Consider the following 26,758-nt stretch of genomic DNA (forward strand, 5'->3'; position numbering starts at 1 on the left):
AATTGCATGTGCTGAACCCCCAAACACATTGCCTGTAACCCCTAAAGTACGACTCTGTAAAGGTAAACAAGATTTCACACATAAAAAAAAAAAATCCAGCTGCTCTGCAACCTTCCTTTGCTAAAAGTTAGAAACATTACACCATTCCAGCAAGAGATTAATAAATAAGGATTAAATACCTATCTTACAAAAACATACAGAACGGCCAATGTCAAAGTGAAAGGCTTGTTTGATAACTTCTTATCAAATTATGTTCGCTAAGAAGGAATAAGACCTGGTATAAAATGATAGAATGCTCACTAACCTCTCTCTGAAGATAATCATGAGTTATTTAAAAACACCATGGCACCTTGTTACAAACATTATTATTTTTTTTTTTAAAAAAGGACTGTGTTTCCTGGAACTAGAGGACTATTTGTCTCATAGCTTTTATTAAGCAAACTTGATATAACCACCACACAGTGGCAAGAGATTGATTAGCTGTTTCCAGCTACAGAAAATACTGAATTCTACCCTACTGTACAGACCATTTGATATAAACCCACAACAATTAAAGCAAGTCATACTGTAGTCTACATGGAATTCCCAGAAAACACTCTCGCTTTTGATGGAGCATATTCATCTTCTTGTCACTTGGAATTCCTTTCTGTTGCTTAGTAACTATTTTCATGTCCAGCTAAGATGTAGAGATTGCTGTGTGCTGTGGGGTTTTCTGTTGGTCTGCTTTCCAAAACAACAACCCTGAAATGAAACCAAGAAAAAGTCTAAGTGTTGAAAACAGGTTTCAGTGTTCACAGTGTCAAACCAGTAGTCTGCCATAAAACTACATAAAGTTCACAGAAACACAGCCAAAGTCCTTACTGTATTTTATAGCTTCAAACACAACGGAAGAACAATTGTTTTATACACAAAGAATTGGAATGGTGAGGATAGTCTTACCCTAACCCTAACTAAACCCAGATCTGCTCCCTCAGATACGCCAGCAGCAGGCATGACAATGCCTTAGGAATTTATACAACAGAAAGGCGGCTAGAGAATAAACAGGGCCCTAAGAGGTCATCTCAACTGCTCAGGGTCTTTGAAAACAAATGGTTTAAAACAAAGTCAGGTGGTGGTGTCACATGCCTTTAATCCCAGCACTCAGGAGGCAAAGGCAGGGGCAGGCGGGTCTCTGTGAGTTCGAGGTCAGCCCAGTCTACAGAGCAAGTTCCAGGACAGCCAGGACTGTTACACAGAGAAACCCCATCTCGAAAACAACAACAACAACAAAACAAAATTTAAAAAAAAAATGGAATGACACCCCACCTCTCTCTTTTCCCAGGTGTAAAGGCAGGGAAAGGGTTGAAAGACTGACAGAAAAAAAAAAAAATCAAGAGCCATCCCATAGTATTTGAATTGTGAGGAGGGGTTTAAGAATATAATAACGGACATTCCACACAGATAAGGAAGTCTAGAGGGCAGATGGAGGAGATAGTGAACACATAGTGAATATTTTTGTAGCGTGTGAATTTTATGAAACTGGCATATTACTTTTGATGGCAATAAATATATAGCCTGTGCATTGTGGAAACGAAGAAGGAAAACATAAAATCACCTGTCTGCCCAGAGTTAGCCACTACTGGTGAGTCAGCAGGGAGGGGCTTGCTGAGGAGCCCAGCTACCTAAGTCTCATTCCTGGTACCCACACGGTGGGACTGTCCTCTGACCTGCACATGAGTGTTGTAATGTGCCCTCATGGGTGTGTGTGCACACAGACACACTAAAATGGAGAGAGAGAGAGAGGGGGGGGGGGGGGGGGAGGGAGGGAGGGAGAGGGGGGAGGGGGAGAGGGAGCGGAAACAAGATATAAAAACTTAAAGGATAGTTAAGGAGAAAAGTATGGACGTCTGGGCTAAGGGGAGGAGAGAAAAGCATTAGCTGTGAGGTGTCACCCTCTACCAGCAGAATTCTCAGAATTATAGACCCACACTTCACTGGCCAGTTCCTCCAGCAGGAAGCAGCTCCTCCAGGTCCCGCTGCCTTCTGTTTCCTTGTCACATTACTTACTGGGCTGTTGTGCCTGTGGCTTACCTTTCTCACTCACTAAGGTAGCCATCATTTTTCAAAAATTCCCCTTTCTCCTTATAACCCCTTCAAAGCCTTTAGAGTCATTAGTTCCATTCTCCTGCTCCTCCCTCATGCATCTAACGCTTGAGCAATGATGGCTGGGATACCTAACTCCTTCTAACTAACTTTGCTCTCCAGGCCCGAGCTGAGCATTTCATGACATCAAACTACCATCAGGAGGTCATGTAGTCCTTGGTAGAGAGCAACCCACCAAGAAGACATAATGAACTAAAGGGACGTGAGGTCGTGTCATGGTTCTAGGGGTGTGAACAGTACTATTTACATGTTTTGTCTTGGCTGAATAAACTGCCTCTCAAAGCACAATCCTTACCCTGAAGGAAAGCCTTCGACACCAACATACAAAAATCTAAGGTGATGAGCCCTCTAAGAATCCCGACCGGAACCCAACAGAGGCTGCAGCATAATCAGAGTGTGAGCTTCGATACTTCTACCTAATTAAATCACTACACCCAATTGTTACCTGTCTGATCCCAATAGGCGGAAAACTCTGGTCTGGTCTGAAATTTCCTGGGTGACCTAGGGCAGAAAATACCCGTCAGTAACACTGTAGCCCCAACAGTGCTTATACAGTAATGTAACGATCACTTAAACACAGCAATGAAAGAGAAGGAATAATATTTCAGAGACGTGATTCCCCAAATCAAACATGTTTCAGCACGTCAGTTTTCTGACTGCCTATGAGTAGAAACGGGCTGATGTTTACAGAGCACTAGTCTCTGTCAGCTACTTCCCTTAAGAACTCTGTGGGAAATGCTGAGGCCAGAGGGGTTAAGTAAGGTACAAGGTCATGTAAGTCTTACTTTACAGTGAGGGCTATGGGGACACTAAGGGCCAGGCTGTCATCCAGTGTTAGACGACCCCTTCTGCAGCTTTCAGCGGTCTGCAAAATCTGTACCACTAAGCACAAGCACTCCCCAAAGAGCGGGAGTGTGGGTGTGACCTTTATCCGAGATGGGCAGCCTTGGTGCTTAGGCCCCTGTCCCTCCTCGGAAGGAGTCGCTTCCAAGGTGCGTTCTGTACCACTCCCTGGTGCTCCCTACGATTGAGCCCTGCTGTACAGCAGACGTCCACTTGTGTGAACATGCTTTCGATGTCTCCTTCTTTCTATTTCTGTGTTTCTCACCACATCACTTTTTTTCTAGAATCTATTCAGAGATAAACTACTGCCACTTGGGTTGTTATCTTGGGTTGGCCCTTGGAGAAACTCAAACTATGTGGCTATGATTAGTGTAAAACAGTTTATTAAGAGGAGTTTGTAGTCTATCTGGGAAGACAGAATGAACATCAATCTGCGAAGAAGTTTGGTGCTATGTACACTCCAGGGAGCTAATCGTCATGTATGAAGCTGAAACACTCTAATTACTGTGGAATGCTACTTTACGCCCGAGGATAAACTCCAAGCAGGCTTACATCAAAGGATGAGAGCCCCAGCTGCAGACAGACAGAGAGGAGGGCAGGTGAGATGCGTCACAGCAGGCAGCCACCCAGCTGGGCATGCGGGTTAGCAGAAAGCACATTCCTAGCATGTGAGAGGCCCTGGGTTTGAGTTCCCCAAAGACGGAAATTGACACAATGAAATAGCATTTAAGAACAATTAGTACAGCTGGGTGTGGTGGCATGCTGGAGTGCACATGAACTTAGGGAAAGCTTGTCTTGAAAAACCAAAAAAAAAAAAAAAAAAAGAAAGAAAGAAAGGAAGGAAGGAAGGAAGGAAGGAAGGAAGGAAACAATCAATTAGCATTGTGGCAATAAGTAGGACTATAGATTTCATTAAATATGGGGACCTGGTGACATTCAGTGACGTGGATCAGTAAATAAACCAACACATTCAAAGACCACTGACTTATACCATTTTTTCTCAGAAGTATAAGTATTTATTTACATATAAATAAGGGTACAGATAAACTAAATTCAAATACGAGAGGATTCCATGCTTTCAGGTAGCTTCAGACTTATGAACCTCTGGCACAGAAGAACCATACTGCTGGAAATGCTCCTATCAGAGTGGAATTCCTCCCTCAGGTGGAAGCCAAGTCCATCTCCTGCAGTTGGGCATCAGATCATCTCAGCTAAAAGTGACACTTGAAGACCTTTCAGATCCATGCTCTGCCATTTAACTAGTCATGTGACATGTAAGAGTGCCTACTCACTGGATCATTTTGAGCTTTAAATATGCTAATATTTGTAAACTGTCTGGAACAGAATAGGTTTTATACATTATTTATAACAGCAGTGTCTTCAACATTTTGGGGTTCTTTGTGGCTACTGGGTATTTAAAACCAAAATATAAAAGTGAGAGGAGAGAATACAGGTTTGCATCCTGCCACTTCATGACATCAGAGGCACCGAACAAGGCAACGTGACTCAGAGAGGAATGCATAAAACGAACATTTCACCATTAATAATCATGTGCCGAGTCAACGGAGGTAATCTGAGAACTTACCTCATCTGATTTGAAGCTTTTACCCTGCATCCCATGCTTCCAGAAGGCCAACACACTGTCTTGAAGGCACACTGAAAAAGATGAGGGGAAATGAAAAGGAAGCCCAGAGCATCACACTACAGATTTCCCTGTACTGTTTTTCAAAAAAGATTTTATTACTTTTAATTACATGTATGTGTGCATGTGTGTGACTGCAGGTGCCTGAAGAGACCGGAGGCAAAGGATCCCCCTGGAACTGGAGTTACAGGTGGCTCTGAGCCCCATGGATGCTGGGAACCAAATGCTGGTCACAGTCCATGCTCTTAAACACTGACCCTCTTTCTGTCCCCTTCCTAACTGTTTTTAATAAATGATAATGTAAGGCCTTTCAAGTGCTCAGAGCAAAATTCCACTGTCTAGACAATTACTGCTCAACATTTTTGTGACTAAGGCGTGTCTAAATTCAAGTAATTTACTGAGACAGTTAAATAGCCTTCAAAGATGTATGCTACAGGCATTCTTCCAACACGGGCTGACTTCTGCTAAGCCGGATATCGGCACACTAATTTATCTTCCATATGCTGTACGTTCTATTTTAAGTTATTAAAACAATAAAAGCATGCAGCTCGGCTTTTGGATTCAAAAGAAGTTATTCAAGCAGCTATCAAGCAAGTAAGTTTTATGTTCATACTTTTCATATTATAAAGTTAATTAAAAAATAAACTTGCTTCATAACCCAAAAGCTAATCACACATTGAATATTATGATCTCAGTCAACTGCTGAATAAATATCTTAGTATTTTACTGACTAGTCTAAAAAACAGAATTAGAAAAACACAAACATTAAGAAACATAATGGTGAAAAAAGATAGAAAATTACTACTGTCTTTTTTTTTTTCTTTTTATTTTTTCTTGTGCTAGGGAGTAAATCTAGGGCTAGTGTATGCCAGACAAGCATGTATTTCTTATTAGAGTAATAAGGATGTAGTTAGTGTAAGAATGTCTGGGACATAATTCAACCTAATAAACACAGAAGGATTTGACGATGACAGATCACATGTGTTCCACTAGCTGTGACAACTGAAGAATCCAGTTACTTGCCTTATTTTGAGAAATGATTTAAAGGGACTCTCTCGGAGAGGATCCTTGTGATCATTTTAAGATTAATTTGAATGAGGTGATGGAGATTTAGGAGGAGCAAACTTTTGTACAATTAAAATTCTCCAAATAATGTGACACATAAGACATCAGTACATCTCAGATCAGATGACGAGGACCTAGATCTACGCCAGATCCCTGTGTGAAAACGTGACATCCTAGGACCTGGCATGTAGTACAGTATCTCATGGAGTGAGGAGGAAGCAAGCTTCCAGAACCCCTTCTGTCTGGCTTTCTGCTTCAGCAAGATATACTTCCATCACAAGGCAGGTATTTTTCTGTTAGCTGTCACACAAGAACACAATATAGTTTATTGACTTTTGGTGCTAGGATAGTGCCCAGGGTCCTCATGAACTCTACTACTGAGCTATGTCCTGTGCCACTTACCCTCTAGGTTATAGCAAAATTCTAGTTTAATATGAGAAACCCAGGTTAGAGCACTTTTTTTTTTTTAAAGCAAACTCAGAATGTTTCTAACTAGTTGCAACAATTTTAAAAGCCATATGCAGGTAATTATATGATGTGTGTGTGTGTGTGTGTGTGTGTGTATCCTTTTTCTTTTATGGTAAAATCATAGAATCAATTGTTTAAGATATTTTTTCTCACAACTTCTATTTCTCCTGGGGAAAATGCTGACATACCGGCAAAAAAGAAGGATGTGGAATTATAATTATTTTGCTGTTTGAGACAATATAGTCAGCCAGGCGGTGGGGTCACACACCTTTAATCCCAGCACTCAGGAGGAAGAGGCAGGCCGATCTCAGTGAGTTTGAGGCCAGCCTGGTCTACAGAGTGAGATCCAGGAAAAGCACCAAAACTACATAGAGAAACCCTGTCTTGAAAAACCTATATAGTTTGGTTTGGAACTAGACCAGGTTAGCCTCAAACTCACAGAGACCAGCCTGCCTCTGCCTCCCAAGTGCTGGGGTTTAAAAGTGTGCACCACCACACCCGACCCTGTAATGCTTAAAAAAAATCATAAAATGAATGAGCACTCCAAAGTAAACTACTAACAAGGAAACAAATTAAAATGACACATTCCTTACTACAGCCTCAGGCAACATTATTCATTTATAATTTTTTAAAGACTTATTTTTATTTTGTGTATATGAGTGTTTTGCCTGCATTCATGTATGTGTGCCACATGTGTACTTGTGGGATACCCAGGCACTGGTATTTTGGATGGTTGTGAACTACCCCACATGAGTGCAGAGACTCGAACCTGGGTCCTCTGCATAAGCAACAAGTGCTCCTACGTGCTGAGCCACCTCTCCAGCTCCGAGATTTACTTACTTTTACTTTATGTGTCTGGGTGTTTTGTCTGCATGCATAGCTGTGCATCACATGTGTGCAGGGCCTGTGGAGGAATAGGGAACCAGACCCCCTGAAATTGAAGTTATAGATGGATGTGAGCGGCCGTGTGGGTCCTTGGATGTGAACCCAGGTCCTCTAGAAGAGCATTCTGTGCTCTTAACCTTGGAGGCATCACTCTGGCCCCAAACTTACTATTTATATAGAAACAGACCTAAAACATTAACCATCAATAATGGAACTAGACCCTGGTGATAACGAAGTTCAGCTGACCTAACGGAATGGTCACATCACACAAGCACTTCATGACGTGGAAAGAGCTGGGAAAGTGTAATTCACTCAGTACAACAACGGCAATACTCAGCATCTTTAAAAACCAATACCCAGGAAACAAGGACACGGGCAAGACCAGTGCTGCCCACTGTGGCAGCAACTGGCTATTCGTGTTAAGTCCAATCAAAAGGGGACCGTGATCAAAGTGAACTCTACGTATGAAACTGACAGAATAAAAACTCAAAACGAAATTAGCTGAAAATTAGAAAGTACTTTGCGGCACTCGCCACCTGAACTAGCGCACTCGATAACAGTGTTTCTGTCGGCTCGGAGCTACGAGACAGCTGCTGGTCCCCAAATATCCAAGTCAGTAACAGAACAGGACTCACCGACGGACTCAATGCGGAAGTCAAAACTTAGCTCAGAGGCCAGCTTCTTACTTGACTTTAGTTTTCCTTGTAGATTTACAATTTTTACAAATTCTTAAAAGAAATAAAAAAAAAAAAGTTAAGACTGGAAATGAAAATTTCCTAAAACCAATGTAATGAATTTTATACGGGGTCAAATAATATTCTTAATAAGGTTCAGAGATTTATCCTGATTGGGGTATGCCTAGGGAAAAACTGGAATTAATGTTTTAAAAGATACACAATTACAGTGCTGTTTATTTAGTGAGATTTTTGCTACTTTTAAAATTAAATAGATATACTGAACATCAATATCTTCATTTGTAAAAGTGGCTACTTTGATGCTCAAATATTTAGTGATGAGCTGTGATTTTTTTCCCTCACAAATCCCACAGCATTTGCCAAGAAGCACTTGCTCAGTTCCCGACTGCCTTTGCGGTCCAGGTCTGTGAGGGCACAGTGGGCCCGAGGGCAGTGAGCTCTGCCGTGGGGACATGTCAACACAGCCTCAGGAGACTTTGCCTTTCGACTGTACGCTCCCATGGTTCGAGATTACATGTTTATCTCCACTGCTCTCTACCAAAACCAACTGATAAGCCACAGAGCTGGGAAGACAGTTACCAAGACCACTTCTGTAACAGCAGAAACTGGTTTAATCAGGAAACACCAAGCCTTGTTCATCAATGTGCTCCTAAAATTGTGTTAAAATGGATGACACTGATGAACAGTAAGCATGAAGTCCTTCCTTCGATGACTCACAAATGTGCAGGGGTTTAGCAGGAAGTCTTAGCCTACTTAAATTCTGGTTATGCGTATTTGGTTAATAACAAAGTTTGTATCTTTTAGGATGAGAAAATTGATGCAATGTCCTTATAGGTAATTTTTTAAAAAAAAATATTTATTTTTATTTTATGTGTATTGGTGTGGTCCCTGCATGGATGTCTGTGTGAGAGTGTCAGGTCCCTGGAACCAGAGTTACAGACAACTGTGAGCTGCTATGTGGGTGCTGGGAATTGAACCCGGGTCCTTCTGGAAGAGCAGTGAGTGCTCTTAACTGCTGAGCCACCTCTCCAGCCCCCTTATAGGTAACTTTGTACTGCTCTTCTTTGACTGGTGTTTAGAGTCAAGCCCCTAACCAAGGAATGGCAGCCAGCGAAGCCCTGCAGGCTTGGTTTCCTCAGTTGTTATTAGATGATCTTACACACACAGCTAGTTCAGCCACTAACAGCAAGCTGAGAACAGACTAATCACAGCAAAGATAGCCATGTTTCAAACATAACCCCAGACGGGTCCAGTCCGTCCTGCAGTACTAACTGCATAAAGATCAGGTGGATTTTAAGAACCAGAGTGCCTCATCTGCCAAATCAAAGTAACACTGGGGCTAAGATGTTTCTTCCTGCCTCCCCTGCCTACCTACAACACACTTCCATTAATGCCACCTCTCCCGCATCACAAGGTCAAGGGTGGCAGGTGGAAGTGTCAATGTCTGAGGAGGTCAGAACTGACAAGCCTCCAACAGTTAATGATTCTAGGATCACAGTTTACTGTGACCTTTCACTCTCATTAATTACAGAGGGAGGGAGCAGCTCATTCAGAAATTCCCTAAGAGTGGGGCAGTGCTAACGTCCATCCCCATGGGAGCCAAAACGAAAGGATGGCCCCAGGGACAGAGCGACTGACCCTCTCTCTGCTGTCAATACAATCAGGTCGCTTAAAGAGGAAGCTTGACTGACTGTCAATTTCATTAAAGGGGCTGCTTTATGAAGAAGAACACTCAAAATAAACTTCAAAATAATACTCACTGTCTAAACACACCAAAACAGTATCTCTCTCCAACTGCGTCACGTGAATGGAATCCAGCTGTTGGCTGCCTAAGTGGGGAAACGTTACAGTTAGCAACATGCTTCAGTAAACCAGGGCTCAGAAAACCAGCACAAAGTTTGACTCTCACTGTGATTTGCTCTTTAAAATATGGTGCAAACTGCATTTTGTCATGTTATCATTAAAAAAATAGCTATGTATTTCAGTTTAAGAGAACAAATGTCAGCTCTAACATGGATAATTACTACTCTTGTTCTGGAAAGGCAGATGAGGGCAAGTATGAGGAAGGAAAGGAAGACACACACATCAGTTAGCTTTTGTTCTACACTTAGGAGAGATGGAATCTGTCAGGGCCAAAGGAAACTCCACTTCCCCAAACCCCAAAAGTCAGTCCATATATCCAGAAATGAGCTCAACCTGGGCTACAGGAGGATTTCTGGCAGTTAGATAAAAGCCAGCATTCCTCAGGAACTTGAGAGACCAGTTCCCATCTACCAAAGGAGTCATTTCCCTTACTTCTGGCAGAAGGGACATGGCTACCCGGTGGTGCTTATCAGTGTATCAAAGCCCATGCGGGCTCCAGGCTCCCTCAGCATCACAAGTACCTACCACATATTTCAGAGTCCAGGTTAGCATCCTAGTTCTCCTCACCTCCTCTACCCTAAGCTCCGTCCAGCTCATGGACTTCCCTCCCCACAGCTACTCACTCTCCTTCTAACCCTGCTGGTCTTGACAGACTTCTGCCACTATGCTTCCTCTACTCTCCACCCCTGCTCTTCTCCCCTTTTTTGCAGACAGTCCCGGCCGTGTCCAGTCTCCCGGCCGTGTCCAGTCTCCCGGCCGTGCCCAGTCTCCCGGCCGTGTCCAGTCTCCCGGCCGTGTCCAGTCTCCCGTGCCCAGTCTCCCGGCCGTGTCCAGTCTCCCGGCCGTGTCCAGTCTCCCGGCCGTGTCCAGTCTCCTCCCGGCCGTGTCCAGTCTCCCGTGTCCAGTCTCCCGGCCGTGTCCAGTCTCCCGTGCCCAGTCTCCCGGCCGTGTCCAGTCTCCCGTGTCCAGTCTCCCGTGTCCAGTCTCCCGTGTCCAGTCTCCCGTGCCCAGTCTCCCGGCCGTGCCCAGTCTCCCGGCCGTGTCCAGTCTCCCGGCCGTGTCCAGTCTCCCGGCCGTGCCCAGTCTCCCGGCCGTGCCCAGTCTCCCGGCCGTGTCCAGTCTCCCGTGTCCAGTCTCCCGGCCGTGTCCAGTCTCCCGTGTCCAGTCTCCCGTGTCCAGTCTCCCGTGTCCAGTCTCCTGGCCGTGTCCAGTCTCCCGGCCGTGTCCAGTCTCCCGGCCGTGTCCAGTCTCCCGTGTCCAGTCTCCCGGCCGTGTCCAGTCTCCCGGCCGTGTCCAGTCTCCCGGCCGTGTCCAGTCTCCCGTGTCCAGTCTCCCGTGTCCAGTCTCCCGTGTCCAGTCTCCCGGCCGTGCCCAGTCTCCCGGCCGTGCCCAGTCTCCCGGCCGTGTCCAGTCTCCCGGCCGTGCCCAGTCTCCCGGCCGTGCCCAGTCTCCCGGCCGTGCCCAGTCTCCCGTGTCCAGTCTCCCGGCCGTGCCCAGTCTCCCGGCCGTGTCCAGTCTCCCGTGTCCAGTCTCCCGTGTCCAGTCTCCCGTGTCCAGTCTCCCGGCCGTGTCCAGTCTCCCGGCCGTGTCCAGTCTCCCGGCCGTGTCCAGTCTCCCGGCTGTGTCCAGTCTATTTCTTTCTCTCTCTGCTCTGGATTCTTCCAGGTGCCTTTGGCTGTTCTCTCTCATATCTACAATAAAAACCTTCCCCTTAACCATACCATGGAGCAGTCATGTTGTCAGTTTATACGACAGGCACATGGTGCCTCTTACAGACCGACCACTGAGTAGCACAGTAGACAGCATCATCAATACAACCAATACATTATCTTTAAGGCGATACACCAAATGTCATTTTTCTCAGCTAATCCATGTTCATTCACCCACTCAACAAATACCAAGGAGTGACCCTGCAATAAAGGCTCATGCAATAAGGACTCAGAATCTGGGAAGAAGGACTCCTAGAACAGAGGGCATTTCAATGCTCCAGCTTTGCCAACTGCAGGCTCTCGGCTCAACAACAACCATGGCTGGGAGTTAGATTAACAGTGGCCTGTGAAAACGAAACCTAATGATAGGACAAAAGCTGGACTAGAAAGGGTGCCTTCCTGTGTGCCAGGAAGAGCTGATGATGACCTCTGAGGCCTGGCTCTGCTCAGGAAGTAAATTTTGGTCTGTTTTTATTTTAGCTGGGACAACGTTAATACTGGATATAATATGACCTCAGGCATTAGAACACAACAAAGCCTCAAAAACCAACTCAAATTCTGAGATTCAAAAGATTCAACAAATTTCTAGCCTCGAGGACTAGAGCTCCCAGAGCACCACCTGGAAGAAAGAGGTTGTACATTGCCACCAGGGAACCACGCAATGATCGTCGGTCCTACAGCAACCAGCAAACAACCTGTGTGGCTACGGATAAAGTTATTTGAGTTTTTATTGTTATTTTTAAAACAATCATCTTTGTTGTTGTTACTTTCAATCCTGTTGAGACAGGGTTTCATTATGTGACACTGCCCGCTCCTGCCTCTGGAGTGCCTGCATTAAAGGCAGCACCAGCATCCCAGCCCAATCACGCTGTTTTAAACTGACCCTCTAGGGTCACTTTCTGAGAGTCACTTGCCTAACGGAACCATTTCTATCTAGACGCTTACTTTGGCAACAGGAAGGCAATGCCACTTCACACCTTTCTGTGAGCGTCACAGGAGGCCACACCCAACTGCAGAAGTCATTAAGCCACACAGAGAAAGGCAAGGTATGGGTGTAAGTGGCTTTCTTCTTCACCCCTACAGGAAACCACGGCTTGGTCCATACAGGGGGAGTTCAGAGTTCAGGGCATGCCAGCTTGTTACATTTTCAGGAGTTGTGAGTCACATGACTCCAGGCTGTTGGTCTGAACCGACTCTGAGGGCTGTGCCACTCTTTAGGTAACCACAGCAAATGGCTGCAGCAAAGGTCATGTTGTAAAACTAGGACATCTCTGGGTCACACCGATTTGTCTCTGTAATGTGTGTGATCAAACACAGTCCTTGTGCATGCTAGTTACAGACACTACCACTGAGCTGCGTCCCAGGCTTATACTGAAAGTGACATTAATGTGGGGTCAGTGTTAAGCTTTCCTAGTGGGGATGCTTAATGAGTTCTTAGAACTCAGTCTGTAAGTTATCAAAGCCAGGAGGCACCAGATGCAATACTGTAGCAGACTTCTTCACACTGTGGTGAAGACTGTGACAGTGGTCTAAGAAAGCCACCACAAACCGCTTGAATTCTTTTCCAAGTGCCCTCATAAATCAGGCTTGACCAATGACAACACACCAGCACAACAAAGAGGAAAGGGAGGATTCCCTCTTATTTCATATATTCCACAGATTTAGAAGATAAATTCTTCCAAGTCCCCTCGGACAGTGCTTTCAAAACAGACATTTAATTGTCATTAACCAGTTACCCTGGGGTTTAGAGAACATCAGAATCATCCCTCCTCCCCAACCACAGCCCCAGACTGTCAATCATCTTCCCCATCGCTGGACTCTGCAGACTTCCTGTCTCCGCAGCCTAGTCCATTGGGCTTGCCAGGGTCCTTTTCAGTGTCTACAAGTGAGAACACACGGAGTCTGTCCTTTGACTTCTCACTTGTTCCCATGTTCAAGTCAGCCTCCTTCTCGTTCTTCCCTCTACCCAGGGTCCCCATATGTAGCCTGGGTGGCCTGGCTCACTGTCCCTCACCTTCACTGGCTGAGTGCAGAGACTGCAGGCGCGCGCCATCACACCCCACACAGGTTCACATTTTTAATGGTTGAGTAATACTCCATGGTGAAGATGTACGTTTTCTTCACCTATCCATCGGCTGAAATCAATCTAGGGTGATTCCACATCTTGGTTATTGTGGAGAACGCAGCAATAACTATGTGTGCGCAGCTCTTTCCAGCATACTGATTTTGTTTTCTCTGGAAAGGAGGATATACCCAACAGTGTAACTGCTGGGTGATGTAGCAGTTCCATTTCTAGCCTTCGAAAGGCCTCGAACTCTTTCTGTAACGGCTGCACTAACTGAATCCCGGTCAGCAGCTCCTCCCTGCATCCTCACCTGAGTTGCTACTGCTTGGTCTTGGATGGCATCTCATGACACCACTGACTTGCATTTCCCTGTTGGTTATAGTTAGTGGCACTGGGTATTGTTTTCATTGGAAAAATGTACTGACTGGTTTTTCCAAACTTGAACTGTGAGAAAAACTTCCAGATCTTTCACTGGGACATGTGTAACAAACTTCTACATTAACCAGCCAATCATGGAAAGAACAATAAATATTCCAATGGAAAAGCTTGAAGGCCACTTCAGAAACTTCTATCCATGTCTGGAGAGCACACCCGCCAGTTGTAAAAGGTGGTGGTGGTGGGGAACAGGATAAACAGGACAGGGACAGAAGGGACCTTTCTTAGCTTGAGATACATAACTCTTATTTAGTAAGCCTAAAGACAAACTGGTAACAACTCAGACTTGAAATAAAAAAGTAAAAAGTTTCTTTAATTTATGTGTATGATGTTTGCCTGCCTGTGTGTCTGTGTACCAAAAACATTGCCTGGTGCCCATGGAAGCCACAAGAGGCCACCAGACCCCCGGGAACCAGAGCTGTGAGCCATCTTATAGGTGCTGGGAACTGAACCTGGGTCCTCTGCAAGAGCAGCCAGCTATTAACCATGGAGCCATCTTTCAATTACGTCAACAACTCAGACTTTTAAATGCCAAGAATATTTAAAACTTCTTCAGTAAAATTAATTTGTGTAAAAATTCATTGGGTAAGGGGCCAGTGAGATCCTTGCTGTCAAGCCTGATGACCTCAGTCAGGGCAATCCCTAGAACCCACACAGTGTAAGGGGAGAACTGACTTGCACAAGTACGTGTACCACCCACACCTAAAAAAAAAAAGTCCTTGGGCAAATGGAGATCACAACTACATGTAGGGAATTTCTTGGGCTTACTTGGAACATTACACTTGCATTTTTTATTTAGGAGCCCACAATGATTGAAATTAAGTCTTCTGCATCTAGTATACGCGAAAGCATGGATAGTAACATAAAGTGAAAAACACTCACCTGCCCCGATTTCTGTAAACCAGGAAGATGCAGAATTCAAGTTGATTGTCTCAAACTGCACTACTTGGTTTGACTCGGTGCCTTTGCTGATCGCTACACAAACCATGGGGTACTCCTGTTCTGGTATCACCAGCATTTCAAAGACATTCAGTGGACTTGGTAAAGGAAAATCAAAATGCTGCAACAAAACCGAAGAGAAATAAGAGACATGTAGCAATCTTCTGTTCATACTGTGTTGAGTGAAGTCAGCTGAAAGCTGGAGTTACCCTGTCTCATTCTACACAAATTCGCCTCTGATGACGAGTGTGAGTGAGTTTGGAGAAACTTAGAGTACTGGCCATACTGCTGTTTGTGGCTAGGACGAGTCCAGAGCTTATTAATAACACTAAGTTACAGAGAAGATATTACTAAGAACATAAGACATCACACACAGTTCCCACAAATGCTCAGGGGGCCGTCCCTATAGTAGTAATTACAGCTTTAGCCTAGCGTAGTTAGTTACTCACAGTGTTTTGTCAAGAAGGAAAATGTAAGAAAGCCACATGTACCTTTATCAACATGAATTTCTGCATTGGTTCATACCACTGCAGCAGAACAATTCCAGACTGCAAAGCTCCACAGAGGTATTTATGTCCCGTGTAAGGGTTTCTAACTGAAATGAAAGAAAAAAGATAAAAAAAACCCACCCACATGCACAACATTGAATGCTTTTTTGAGAAAATAGTTCATCTAAAATGACAGCTGAACTACATTCACCTAACAGCTAAGAGGCCTTTCTTTCTTTTCTTTTGACACAGGCTCTTACTATATAGTTCCAGATGGTCTGGACCTCACTCTGTAGACCAGGCTGGCCTTGAACTCACAGAGATCCCCCTGCCTCTGCCTCCCAAGTGCTGGGATTACAGATGTGCACCCCCTTCGCCTGCTCAAGTTATTTTTCTTTATGAAGGCAGATGCTGGTGTGAGGAAATGCCAGTGGTCTGTTGTGAATCAACTGCAGAGCAGAAGGAAACATTATTTGAAGTGACTCTTTTTAGCTGACAAACTACTGTCTTAACCAAGATGATAAGAATGGGTAGAAAATAAATGTTGCCTTTCATTTTTATTTAAACAAAAAATACCAATTGGAGATCATAGACATTTCTTTCTAAATGCCTTTAAAATGCTGAGTACTTAACCACGGGAATTTTTGATGAGACCTATACTGTCAGTTCTAAAACATGCAAGCTACTCTATAAACCCAAAACCTGCTTCTAAATAATCTGAAATGATAAAATCTGAGGTCCAGGGACAACTGGAACTGATACATAATGTTTCCATGACAGAGCAGCTTGAGGGACGATAAAGATAACTTACCATGTTGATCATATATGCATGTATTAATTCATCTTACTGTAACACCCTTGACTCAAATCTACAAAAATCATCTGGGTCTTTTTCTCTCTCGAGTGTGACTCCCAGCAACCACAACATACAATGGTTATATGAGCAGGTACTAGCTCTAAGTTCTGCAGAACTGTGTCAAGTCTTAGGACTATAAGCTTCTAGACTTTTCTGGACCACAGATCTTGGGATGATGACAGACAAATGACTCTCCCCAGGAAGCTGAAATCTGGTTATATCATCTCGCACTGTGCAACATTTCAGTCAGTGAAGGCTTGAGTATATTGTGGTGGTTCCAGGTACTACATCACTTGGTGACATGTCACTTAAGCACAACGGTTAAATCACCTAGTGACATACGCACCACCAGGTGACACATGACTGTAGACAGGTACACTGTGGTTGAGGCATTTGTTCTACAGAGTATCTTTTCATGAAGATAAATACGTAAGCTCCCTTAGCAAACAAACAAACCCTGGAAGTTAGGAGTCCAAGATTAGGAGAGATTGGACCCAGATCTGATTCTAGGTTCTATTACTCCCTTGTGACATCATCACTGTCAAGAACTGCTGAGGGATAAGTGAGATAATTATGTAGTAAGGAACATAACTGCTGCTTCAAAAGAAGTCCATCCTCTACCATTCCTGTCCTGAGAAACAGCCGCTAAGTCTTTGGAATGCCATGCTTGAACCCCCATCATGCCTTACATCTAATAACGCAATTTAGGATAAGGTCAGCAACAGCAGATAATTTTAGTATGAGGAGCTGGTCATTCCAGAAAGACCAAGAGTGCGCTTTTGGGTGGGGGCTTTGACTCATGTAGCGTCAGCTGGTCAATGGAGGGGTCAGATGGGAGAATGGCCATGTGGGTCATCTCACACCTTCATGATGGAGCCTCAGTAAAAACTCAGGATGCTTGAATTAACAGCTGAGTGGTGATGCTGTGTGAACTGCCACACAGTCACACCATGAGGGACAACACTGGTGTCCACTATGAAGCACCACCACGGGCAGGCCTGCACCTGCCTCACACTCTCCTCCACACAGGGGTTTGAACCTATATTCTACTGTGCACTCATAGACATGAACACCACTCCTGTCAGTGAGTCTGGGAGTCCTTCTAGACAGTTTTTGAATCTGAGGGTAGTTCAGGGTTAATACCGACATGGATGATGCTAGGCCACAGCTGGTTACACTCTTCTGCTGACTTTTCATCTTATTTGTACTAAGAGACTCCTCAGGTAATTAAAGATACTGAAAGTTGTAACCCTCTAGTGGGAGAACAGCGTTTACTCACCTATGCAGCACTTATGGCAGCCTTTTGTATCAGGGATCTTTGTTGTTAAGGCAAACTTTCTGCAAATATAAGACAATATGAATGAACTCTATTGTGGCCTCCATATGGTGACATATAAACCAGCTGTACCAGAATCAGACAGGAAGGGGCTTAAAAAACAAAAACAAAAACAAAACACTGCCTTGGACTCTGCCTGTAGACTATGATTTTATAGAATGAAGAATTCGTTATAAAACTTCCGTAAGTGATTTTCATGCAGGAAGCATGAATTATTTCCAGTCTGGATGACATGTAAGTTAAGAACAGGAAGTTGTTTCACTAGACAAGGAACATCAGCAGCTTAAAAATAGACACAAATACCCTCACCCCCAGCAGGATCAAAATGGTATTCTGTACCTTGGCAGAATGCGGTCAGGAAACCTATGAGTTTGGATATGGGCAGCCAATCCTGGTTTCTTGGCTTGTTCAAACAAAGCAATAAGATTGTGAGAGTAGAGTTGAAAGGTTTTTCCTGTAAAAAAAAGAAGAAGAAGAAGAAGAAGAAGAAGAAGAAGAAGAAGAAGAAGAAGAAGAAGAAGTAGTTACTTTTACTAGAATACATTTCAGGAGAGAAAAAAGACAATTTTCAAGTAAAAGAAAATGCAGTTAGCTGGGTGTGGTGGTGCACGCCTTTAGTCCCAGGAATTAGGAGGCAAAGGCAGGCGGATCTCTGTTGAGTTCATGGCCAGCCTGGCCTACACAGTGAGTTCCAGGACAGCCAGAGCTACATAGTGAGACTCTGTCTCAAAAACACCAAAAAGAAAAAAAAAAAATGAAATTACCTTCTAAAATGACGAATCCAGTAATGTTCAAGGACCAAGCAAAACAGAAAAACATGTAAAAACACAACAAACAAACCTGGTTAATATTATTTTGAAAGGAATGGGTAAAATTACTTTTAAGCAAGTAAATCATTCTGTTTAGGCATATTCTCACAACTAGGTGATTTGGGAAGAACAAATGTAAACCTGATGGATGCTAATGATGAAAGAGAAACTGTTAAACACTGGTATACACACGTGTGTTACAGTTACAAGTGTACACGGAAAAACAAAATTCTGTAATACTGTGATTATCTCTTTGGGACAGATCTACCCATCAGCAATCCATCAAATTACCTTCAATTTAAATTGATTGTGAATAATTTTTTAAATGTATAGATTATAATACCAGGAAAAGTGAAATAAGCCAGTACTACAGCCCTAGTATAGTAAGGTACAACCCATACACAGCCAATTGTAGCCATGCTTAAAGGAGAGACATGTAAACATCATGATTCCTCACAAATGGTGCGACAGAGTAACAACACTTACTCTTTTACTAGCAGAAACACATCACACAGGTATTTCATCCTCACAACTGCGTTTTCTCAGAACAGAAACATTCTGGCCAACACAGCATCTTTCTTTTCTCTCTATATTCACCAACTATCTCTGGTACCTATGCTCTTTCCATTTTAGGAGCAACTCTAACTGCACTACAGAAATGAACTAATCATAAATGACGTCCCGCTACCCCATTTTATTTCATGAAAATATAAGGTGTACTATGTGTGGTTTTAAATGTGCAGTGTCTTTATGTCTGAAGACAGCTACGTCTAATGATAAAAGTAGCAAGTGTTAAGAAAAGTTATTCTATGTACAAAATTCAGAATCGCTGCTCAGATGTGCAGCAGAAGGGCTTGGTAGACTAGGAAGCCCAGGTGTGAGAGAGAGGCCATGGCAGTTTCCATTGGGGCTCATGGAGGTAAAGCAGAAGACAAGGAGTGGATCCCTTTCACCGAGATGGACTGCCTGGTCAAGGACATGAAGGTCAAATATCTGGAGGGCCACTTGCCTCTCCCTGCCATCAAGGAATCTGCAGTCACTGATTTTTCCTGAGCATTCCTCCAGGATGAGGTTCTAAGATCATGCCAGTACAGAAGGAGACTCAGGGCAATGGGCCAGCTTCAGGGCTTGTCACTACTGGGACTACAATGCTCATGCTGGTCTTGGTGTTAAGTACTCCAAGGAGGTAGCCACTGCCATCCAAGGGGCCATCATCTCGGTCAAGCGTACACACTGTCCCGTCTGGAGAGACTACTGGGGTATCAAGACAGGCAAACCCCATACCCCGTCATGCAAGGTGACAGGCCACTGTTTGTGAAGGCCCACAGATGTTCTCTAGTGAGACCTTACTCAGGGTCTGAGCTTGCTTTATCCAGCAGGGCTGCATAATGGGATGATTTGGCCACAGGGGTGGTTACCAGGTGTTTTGAAAGGTCTACACTTGGCTGTACATTGTGCTTTGATCTTGAACGGGTGTGGTCTTTTGCCTTGCCCGTTGGCATTGTATAAAAAGCCCTTTGGAATAAACCTTGAGGCGACTGTATATTGACCCAGAGCCCTCCCGAAGCTACCCAGTGTCTCTGTCTTTCTCGGCATCTCCTTCTTTCTATCTAATACTTCCTCATTTCTCTCTCCTCCCCACAAGAGCCCTTGACATGTCGGAGCTGGATCTGACAGACTCCCACAGCTACTGTTCTCTGCTGCTGTGCTTCATCCTGCTCCCAGAGGCCTGGGCAGCATCTCTGCTCCTGTACCCAAGAAACTGCTGCTGATGGCCGGTATTGATGACTATTGCACATCAGCCAGGGGCTACATGTCACCCACCCTGGGCAACTTCGCCTCTGATGTCATCTCCAACACCTACAGCTACTTGACCCACACCTGGAAGGAGACTGTTCACCAAGTCTCCCTATCAGGAATTCACTGACCATCATGTGAAAACCCACACCAGAGCCTGGTTCACAGGACCCGGGCTCCAGCTATGGCTCCCACATAGGGGTTTTATACCAGAAAAAGAAACTGAAATAAGTTTGCTAAAAATTTCAGAAGTCATTCAAACAGAATTGGGTTTGTTTCCTTTCACAAGAGTAATATATGAATATTCACTAAATGAAATAAAAAAATGACAGGCTAATCATTAATTAAAACCAAAGAGAGCAGCGGTTCTCAACCTGGGGGTTATGACCTCTCTGGAGGATGGAAGGACCCTTTCAGAAGGGTCATCTAAGACCTTCGGAAAATACAGATATTTACATTATGATTCATAACAGTAGTAAAATGACAGTTACAAAGTAGAAATGAAAATAATTTTGTGGCTGGGGGTCACCTCAACATGAGGATCTGTATTAAAGGGTCACAGCGTTAGGAAGGTGGAGAACCCCTGCTTTAGAGGACTCCACTTCTTAACAAGTCATTTACACACAAGGCTGTATTTTTATAAACATTGTTATTAGCTCAAATACAGGGAGGAATAATAATTAGCTGTCTTGTACTGCTGTGGGATGTTCTGTATGTTAAATGTGTTGTTCTGATTGGTAAATAAATAAAACACTGATTGGCCAGTAGCCAGGCAGGAAGTATAGGCGGGACAAGGAGAGAGAAAAATTCTGGAAAGTGGAAGGCTGAGTCAGGAGACACTACCAGCCACCGCCATGAGAAGATGTTAAGATACTGGTAAGCCACGAGCCACATGGTAACTTATAGATGAATAGAAATGGGTTAATTTAAGATAGGAGAACAGCTAGCTAGAAGCCTGCCACGGCCATACAGTTTGTAAGCAATATAAGTCTCTGTGTTTACTTGGTTGGGTCTAAGCAGCTGCGGGACTGGCGGGTGAGAGAGAATTGTCCTAACCGTGGGCCAGGCAGGACCAGGAAAACTCTAACTACATTGTACTACAAATGGAAATCAGTCAGTCCGTCTCCAGGCAGCTATGTAAGTCTAATGTGTGAGAAAATACTGTTTGGTGGGTGTGGTATCCAAGCCCACGCCAGCCCTAGTCTCTCTCTGTCTAGGGATCAGGATGTGGCTCTCAGCTACTGCTCTAGTGCCTCCCTGAATGCCACCATGTCCTGCCATGATAATGGACTAACCCCCTGAAACTGTAAGCCAGCCACAGTGAAATGCTTTCCTTTATAAGAATTGTTTTGGTCATGGTGTCTCTTCACAACAACAGAACAGTGACTAAGACAGAGGGTATGAGTTACAAGAAAAAAGTCTAAAGATAGAGTAACTTACCCAGTCTTCTCATTACCACCGGCTACCAAAAGACTGACAATGCTAAGATCAGAACAGGCTGCTCTAGAATCTCCTTGTTTAGATAAGCTGAGTGTGTGTGTGTGTGTGTGTGTGTGTGTGTGTGTGTGTATGTCGGTGTGTGTGCTTGAGTGCATGTATGAGTACAGATCCATGTGCATGTGTAGGCCAGAGGTCAACACTGAATGTTGTTCTTTAGTTAATGAGACAAGTTCTCTCCATGGTCCGAACTCGCCTACCAGGCTGGGCCTGCTGCCTAGTGAGCCCCACTACACCTACCTTTCTACATGGATGCTGGGGACAGAACGCAGGTCCTCCTGCTTGTTGGAAAGCTCTCTACAGACTGAGCTATGCATCTCCCTAGACCCCTGGATGAGAAGACTCTAAAGCATCAGTCTGAGGTACTTCACTTGTGGTCCAGAACAACATTTGTATAAGACTTCACAATTTACTTAGCACTTTAGGCTGTTGCTTTATTTAACCCTCACAACAATCTCATGAGGCTGTTTTTGTTGTTATTGTTGTGTTTTGCTTGGCTCTCTGCTTCCTCCCACTGCACTGCCAACACTCAGGCAGCCAGGGCGCAGCCTGCAGGGGTGTAGGTTGTGGAAGGAAACGGCTCAGATCACCGGTGTTCCCCCCTCAGTGTCCCATGCTGGGGAAGGGGTGGGAATGCTGTCCTCACGGAAGACAGGCTCTTCTCTCAAACAGCAAACGCACAGTCACGCACTGTACTAAATTTCATTTCTCTGCCTGCCTATGGTTTTCACCATCACACATACCTGACAATGACATCAGCGTGTTATTGATGACGTAGAGCCATGTACATTTCCGTGGAAACAACTGAGGAGGGGGAGGAGGAGGAAGAAGAAGATTATTAAACTGTACACCTTTGATTCTCTCCTCTTACCCTGCCCCCAAATCCCAACACAGTAAAGTGGTGCTGCCGGGGGCGGGACTCAGTGGCAGAGCATGGGCTTGGCTGCACAGGGCCCTGGGATTAGTCCTCAGTATTGTGCAAAACTAAACCGAAGGTACTAGGAAAAGTTTCGTAATTTCTTTGGGAAAAGTACTAAAACCTTAAGAGGAAAAAAAAAACTTTTAACATGAACAACCCTTTAAATATTTAAACCATAAAAACTAAGATTAGAACCCATATAAATGGATTTAAAATTATGATACTTCTTTTATCCAATTTGCTCAAACTAATTCTATAAGTTAAAATTTTTATTACCTGTTCCATAGTTGCTTCATGTAGCTCATTGAGATTCAATGTGTAAATACCATCTTCAGTTCCAAAAATAATGTACTGATCTGTAACAGCAAGTTACCAGAATTTATTATCATTTTCTGAAATTGTACACTCAGATAAGGGCTATATGTAGTGATGGTATTTAGCATTAGATGGCCACACATTCACCAAAGGACAAGCATTTTTTAACATTCATGCTACCATGTCTCTTTTCCATGTTTTAGAAAGTAAATGTAAGTTCTGTAAGACTTTAACTCAATGCTGCCTTCCAACTGATTTTTAAACTGTTATAGTAGTACATTTTTGCAAGACACTCCAAATACTCAAATATACCTTAAAATATAAACTGTAAGCCATGACACAGCACAAATAATGAACACACGTTTTGTTCAGACGTTGGTTTCTAAATACTATTACCACTAAAAAGAACCAGAGCTTCTTGGAGCAAAGACTGATTCTGAGGAAGGAAAGCTGAAACTGTTAGGAAAGTGAGGGATTGTCCCCACACTGAAGGAGACAGGAAAGTGAGGGACTATCCCCACACTGCAGGAGACAGGAAAGTGAGGGATGGTCCCCACACTGAGGGAGACAGGAAAGTGAGGGACTGTCCCCACACTGCAGGAGACAGGAAAGTGAGGGATTGTCCCCACACTGAAGGAGACAGGAAAGTGAGGGACTGTCCCCACACTGCAGGAGACAGGAAAGTGAGGGATTGTCCCCACACTGCAGGAGACAGGAAAGTGAGGGACTGTCCCCACACTGCAGGAGACAGGAAAGTGAGGGATGGTCCCCACACTGAGGGAGACAGGAAAGTGAGGGATGGTCCCCACACTGAGGGAGACAGGAAAGTGAGGGATGGTCCCCACACTGCAGGAGACAGGAAAGTGAGGGATGGTCCCCACACTGAGGGAGACAGGAAAGTGAGGGATGGTCCCCACACTGCAGGAGACAGGAAAGTGAGGGATTGTCCCCACACTGCAGGAGACAGGCACTGCCATTGCCCATAAATCCTGGAAAAATGTAAGTGTCCAAAGAAGTCACAGTGTAGATGCATCTTACTGAACATGGACTCCAACATCCAAACTGACGAAACTGACATGGAATTTTAAACTGAATGTTAGACTGGAGAAATTAAAATGAGTGGAGACAGCAGGATATAAATATGGAGAAGTTTCCTGATTTATTTATTTATTTATTTGAGACGTCGTCTCAGTATAGCCCAGACTGGTCTTGAATTGTTTCTTTTTCATGCCCACTCACACCCCCAAGCTAAGCTATGAGCACAAAACCCCTTTACTCCTAAATATTCCCGTGTATTTTTTTAAACAAGTTTTATACAACCATAGAACACTGAGACTGAAACAGGAATTCCCACTGCCTACAGACCTCAATGGCTGGTTAGGAACTAACGTCTCGTCCTTACAGATGAAGGACACAACAGCTGTGCTATCCCGTTAGCCTCCTTTACAAGAACTGTTCCTGTACACTGTACAACTTTAATGCACTTAAACCAAAGCCGACCAACTTACTTCCTTGTCATAAGGCCCTTTAGTACCTAAGGTGATAATTTTAGAGTTAACAACCTCAATTCACTAATTATAAATACTTTCTGTACAGTAAACATTTTATAGGAGGTATATATACAATTCAGAACTTGTACCTTTTGTATCAGGGTGTATCCAGGATGTTGCACAATTAATTTTCAAAGGGCAGCCATCAAATACTTTTGAAAAACATGCTCCCATCTTGTTTATAAAGAAAGAAATATGGCTTATTTTATTACATAATTTTAATATTCTTAGAAAATCAGGCAATGTCAAACTCTTTTTTTTTTTTAGAAACTTGGGGTTTTATCTCAAAACAAAATACAGATTTTAACACAGTTAAACTTTTTCTACCCAGAGTCCCAGTCTTCCCTTTCTTTCCATTTTAGGGTCAAAGTACCAAATTTACCAAACATCTACATATTTAACGAGCTGCAGGATTTTAAGTTATTACTTCAGGACTAACGCCAAAGTGAACTAGTACTTGATTTCCTTCAGCACCATGGCAGTGATCAGAACAGCAGTGTAAGTCTAGAGTATGTGCAACAGACGAAAAGGGCAAGTCTGTATTCTAGACGTTAACTAAATCAGTGAGGCCAGTTCACAAAGTACCCCGTGCCCACGGTTGGCAGTACCACCTCACAGATACATCACACCGTGAGATGACAGAGAAGTGCTAACCTAAACTGCCTTCCTTCTTCTCATTGGACATAGCTCAAGGTGAGAACGGCTTCTTAAGGAAGAAGGCCCAGTATTAACACCACATTAAAATTAAACTGCTGCCTAGATGCTAATCTGAGAACCCACTGACAGAATTTATGAATCCTCAATTTTGTTTTTCTTTTTGTTCTTTCTCCTTTCCCTTTCTTCCTCCTTCCTTTCCTCTCTTCCTCCCTCCCTTTCCTTCCTTCCTTCCTCTCTCCCTTTCAATATCTGATTGCTCAGATGTAGCCTGGAACTCACTATGTGGGCCAGGCTGACCTTGAACCCATGATCCTTCTGCCTGAGTCTATGGAGTGCTAAGATTATAGACCTGCTGTTACACCCAAGTTGGTCTCCACATTTTAACCATGTCACTCAAATTGGAGTATGTGATCTGACTACAGCACATTTAAATCTACCTACCAACTTTATATTCCACAATATTATTTCTTTTAGTGGTTCAATGTACTTGACAGGAAATCTACTCCTACTGCTTTTAAAGAGATTAAAAAAAAAATCAGCAAACAGGTCACATAAACAGTCCTTACCAAAACTTTTGGGGTGGGTGGAAGGCCATTGATGGTTGGTTTCTGTGAAAAAAAAAAAAAAATTAAAGTAATTTTTAATAATGTAAGAAACCCTAGGTTTAAAAATAGAACTTTAGTCATTTGCTGTTTCAGTTATTACAATACTTATTTTAAAATTATTTTAATTTTATGTACATGAGTGTTTTGCCTGCATGTATGTATATGCAACATGCGTGTGCCTGGTGTCTGCGGAGGCCAGAAGAGGGTGTCAGATCCCCGGGGACTGAAATTACTGATGGTTGAGAGCTGTCGCATGGGTGTGGGAACTGAACCCAGGCCCCCTGGAAGAGAAGCCAGTGCTCTCTACATATAAAAGAAAATCTTTGTGTTGTCTACCTGACCCAACCCTCTGAGCTCCAGTGATCTTTCCGCTCCAGCCTCCCGTGAGGCGGGACCACAGCCCACGCCACCATGCTCAAGTCTAGTTACCTGAGTCCTTAACCCCCCCCCCCCACCACCGTCTATGAGAACCTGTTAGGTACACCAACAGCTGAGTGCCCGCTGTACTCACAGGAAAGTCCCTCTTGTCCTTTTTTCGAGGTAACTGCGGAGCCTGTGCTGATCCCTCCGTATTTTCGCTCATCAGTTTTGAGATGCCATCACCATTTCCTAAGAAAACCGTGGGTAAGGTTGAATGAGCACACACAGAAGAAGATTCTCTGAAGAGCAACCTTTCTTTCCCCCATCCTTCCCCTTCCTCTTGGGAGGGTCTCTGCGGGAGCATATTTCTGTCAGAGGAGTTCTTTACCGCTGCTCCTGTCCTCCAGACTCTTTAGTGCACTGCGTCCTTAGTCATGCTCTTAAATTATGCCAGACATACTGCGAGCAAAATGAAATCCAGCCCGCTGGCCGTGGTACTCAAGATCTTCCCAACAGAGTTTCAGTCTACCTCCAGTCCCACCTTCTCGTGCCCTATCAGACTGCTTCAAACATGAGTCAGACATTTCTGCATTAGTGTGTTTGTCCAGCCCTTCTTATTCTCCAAGACTGCCTAAGCACTGGCTCTCCCTTCTGTAGTTCAAGCCCTTTACCACCGTCCACAGCCCAGCCCACTATCCTCCATCCTCGCCTCCCTCCGAGATGCAGAGCTCCATCCCACACTAGTGTCCTTCTCCATTCTCGTCATTTGTTTCTTTCGATTAATTACAAAGACCTGTCTTTTTTTTTGTTTTTTGTTT

General features: G+C 44.0%; 1 protein-coding gene across 1 annotated transcript in view; it reads right to left on the reverse strand.

Annotated features, from left to right (window-relative positions):
* Positions 1–393: 393 nt before the first annotated feature.
* Positions 394–26,758, reverse strand: part of Map4k5 (mitogen-activated protein kinase kinase kinase kinase 5) — a 93,901-nt gene continuing 67,536 nt past the window's right edge. Inside the window, exons 18-31 of the mRNA XM_059279207.1 lie at positions 26,092–26,189; positions 25,542–25,583; positions 24,408–24,492; positions 22,730–22,809; positions 22,278–22,338; positions 17,771–17,885; positions 17,375–17,433; positions 15,243–15,346; positions 14,695–14,872; positions 9,501–9,569; positions 7,681–7,773; positions 4,571–4,641; positions 2,588–2,643; positions 394–741 (exon numbers count right to left, since the gene is read on the reverse strand). Coding sequence (XP_059135190.1) covers positions 654–741; positions 2,588–2,643; positions 4,571–4,641; positions 7,681–7,773; positions 9,501–9,569; positions 14,695–14,872; positions 15,243–15,346; positions 17,375–17,433; positions 17,771–17,885; positions 22,278–22,338; positions 22,730–22,809; positions 24,408–24,492; positions 25,542–25,583; positions 26,092–26,189 — 1,199 coding nt within the window. The 3' untranslated portion in view covers positions 394–653. The remainder of the gene's footprint in view (positions 742–2,587; positions 2,644–4,570; positions 4,642–7,680; positions 7,774–9,500; positions 9,570–14,694; positions 14,873–15,242; positions 15,347–17,374; positions 17,434–17,770; positions 17,886–22,277; positions 22,339–22,729; positions 22,810–24,407; positions 24,493–25,541; positions 25,584–26,091; positions 26,190–26,758) is intronic.

The sequence above is a fragment of the Peromyscus eremicus genome, chromosome 14 (assembly GCF_949786415.1).
Source record: "Peromyscus eremicus chromosome 14, PerEre_H2_v1, whole genome shotgun sequence".
NCBI classification, from domain to species: Eukaryota; Metazoa; Chordata; class Mammalia; order Rodentia; family Cricetidae; genus Peromyscus; species Peromyscus eremicus.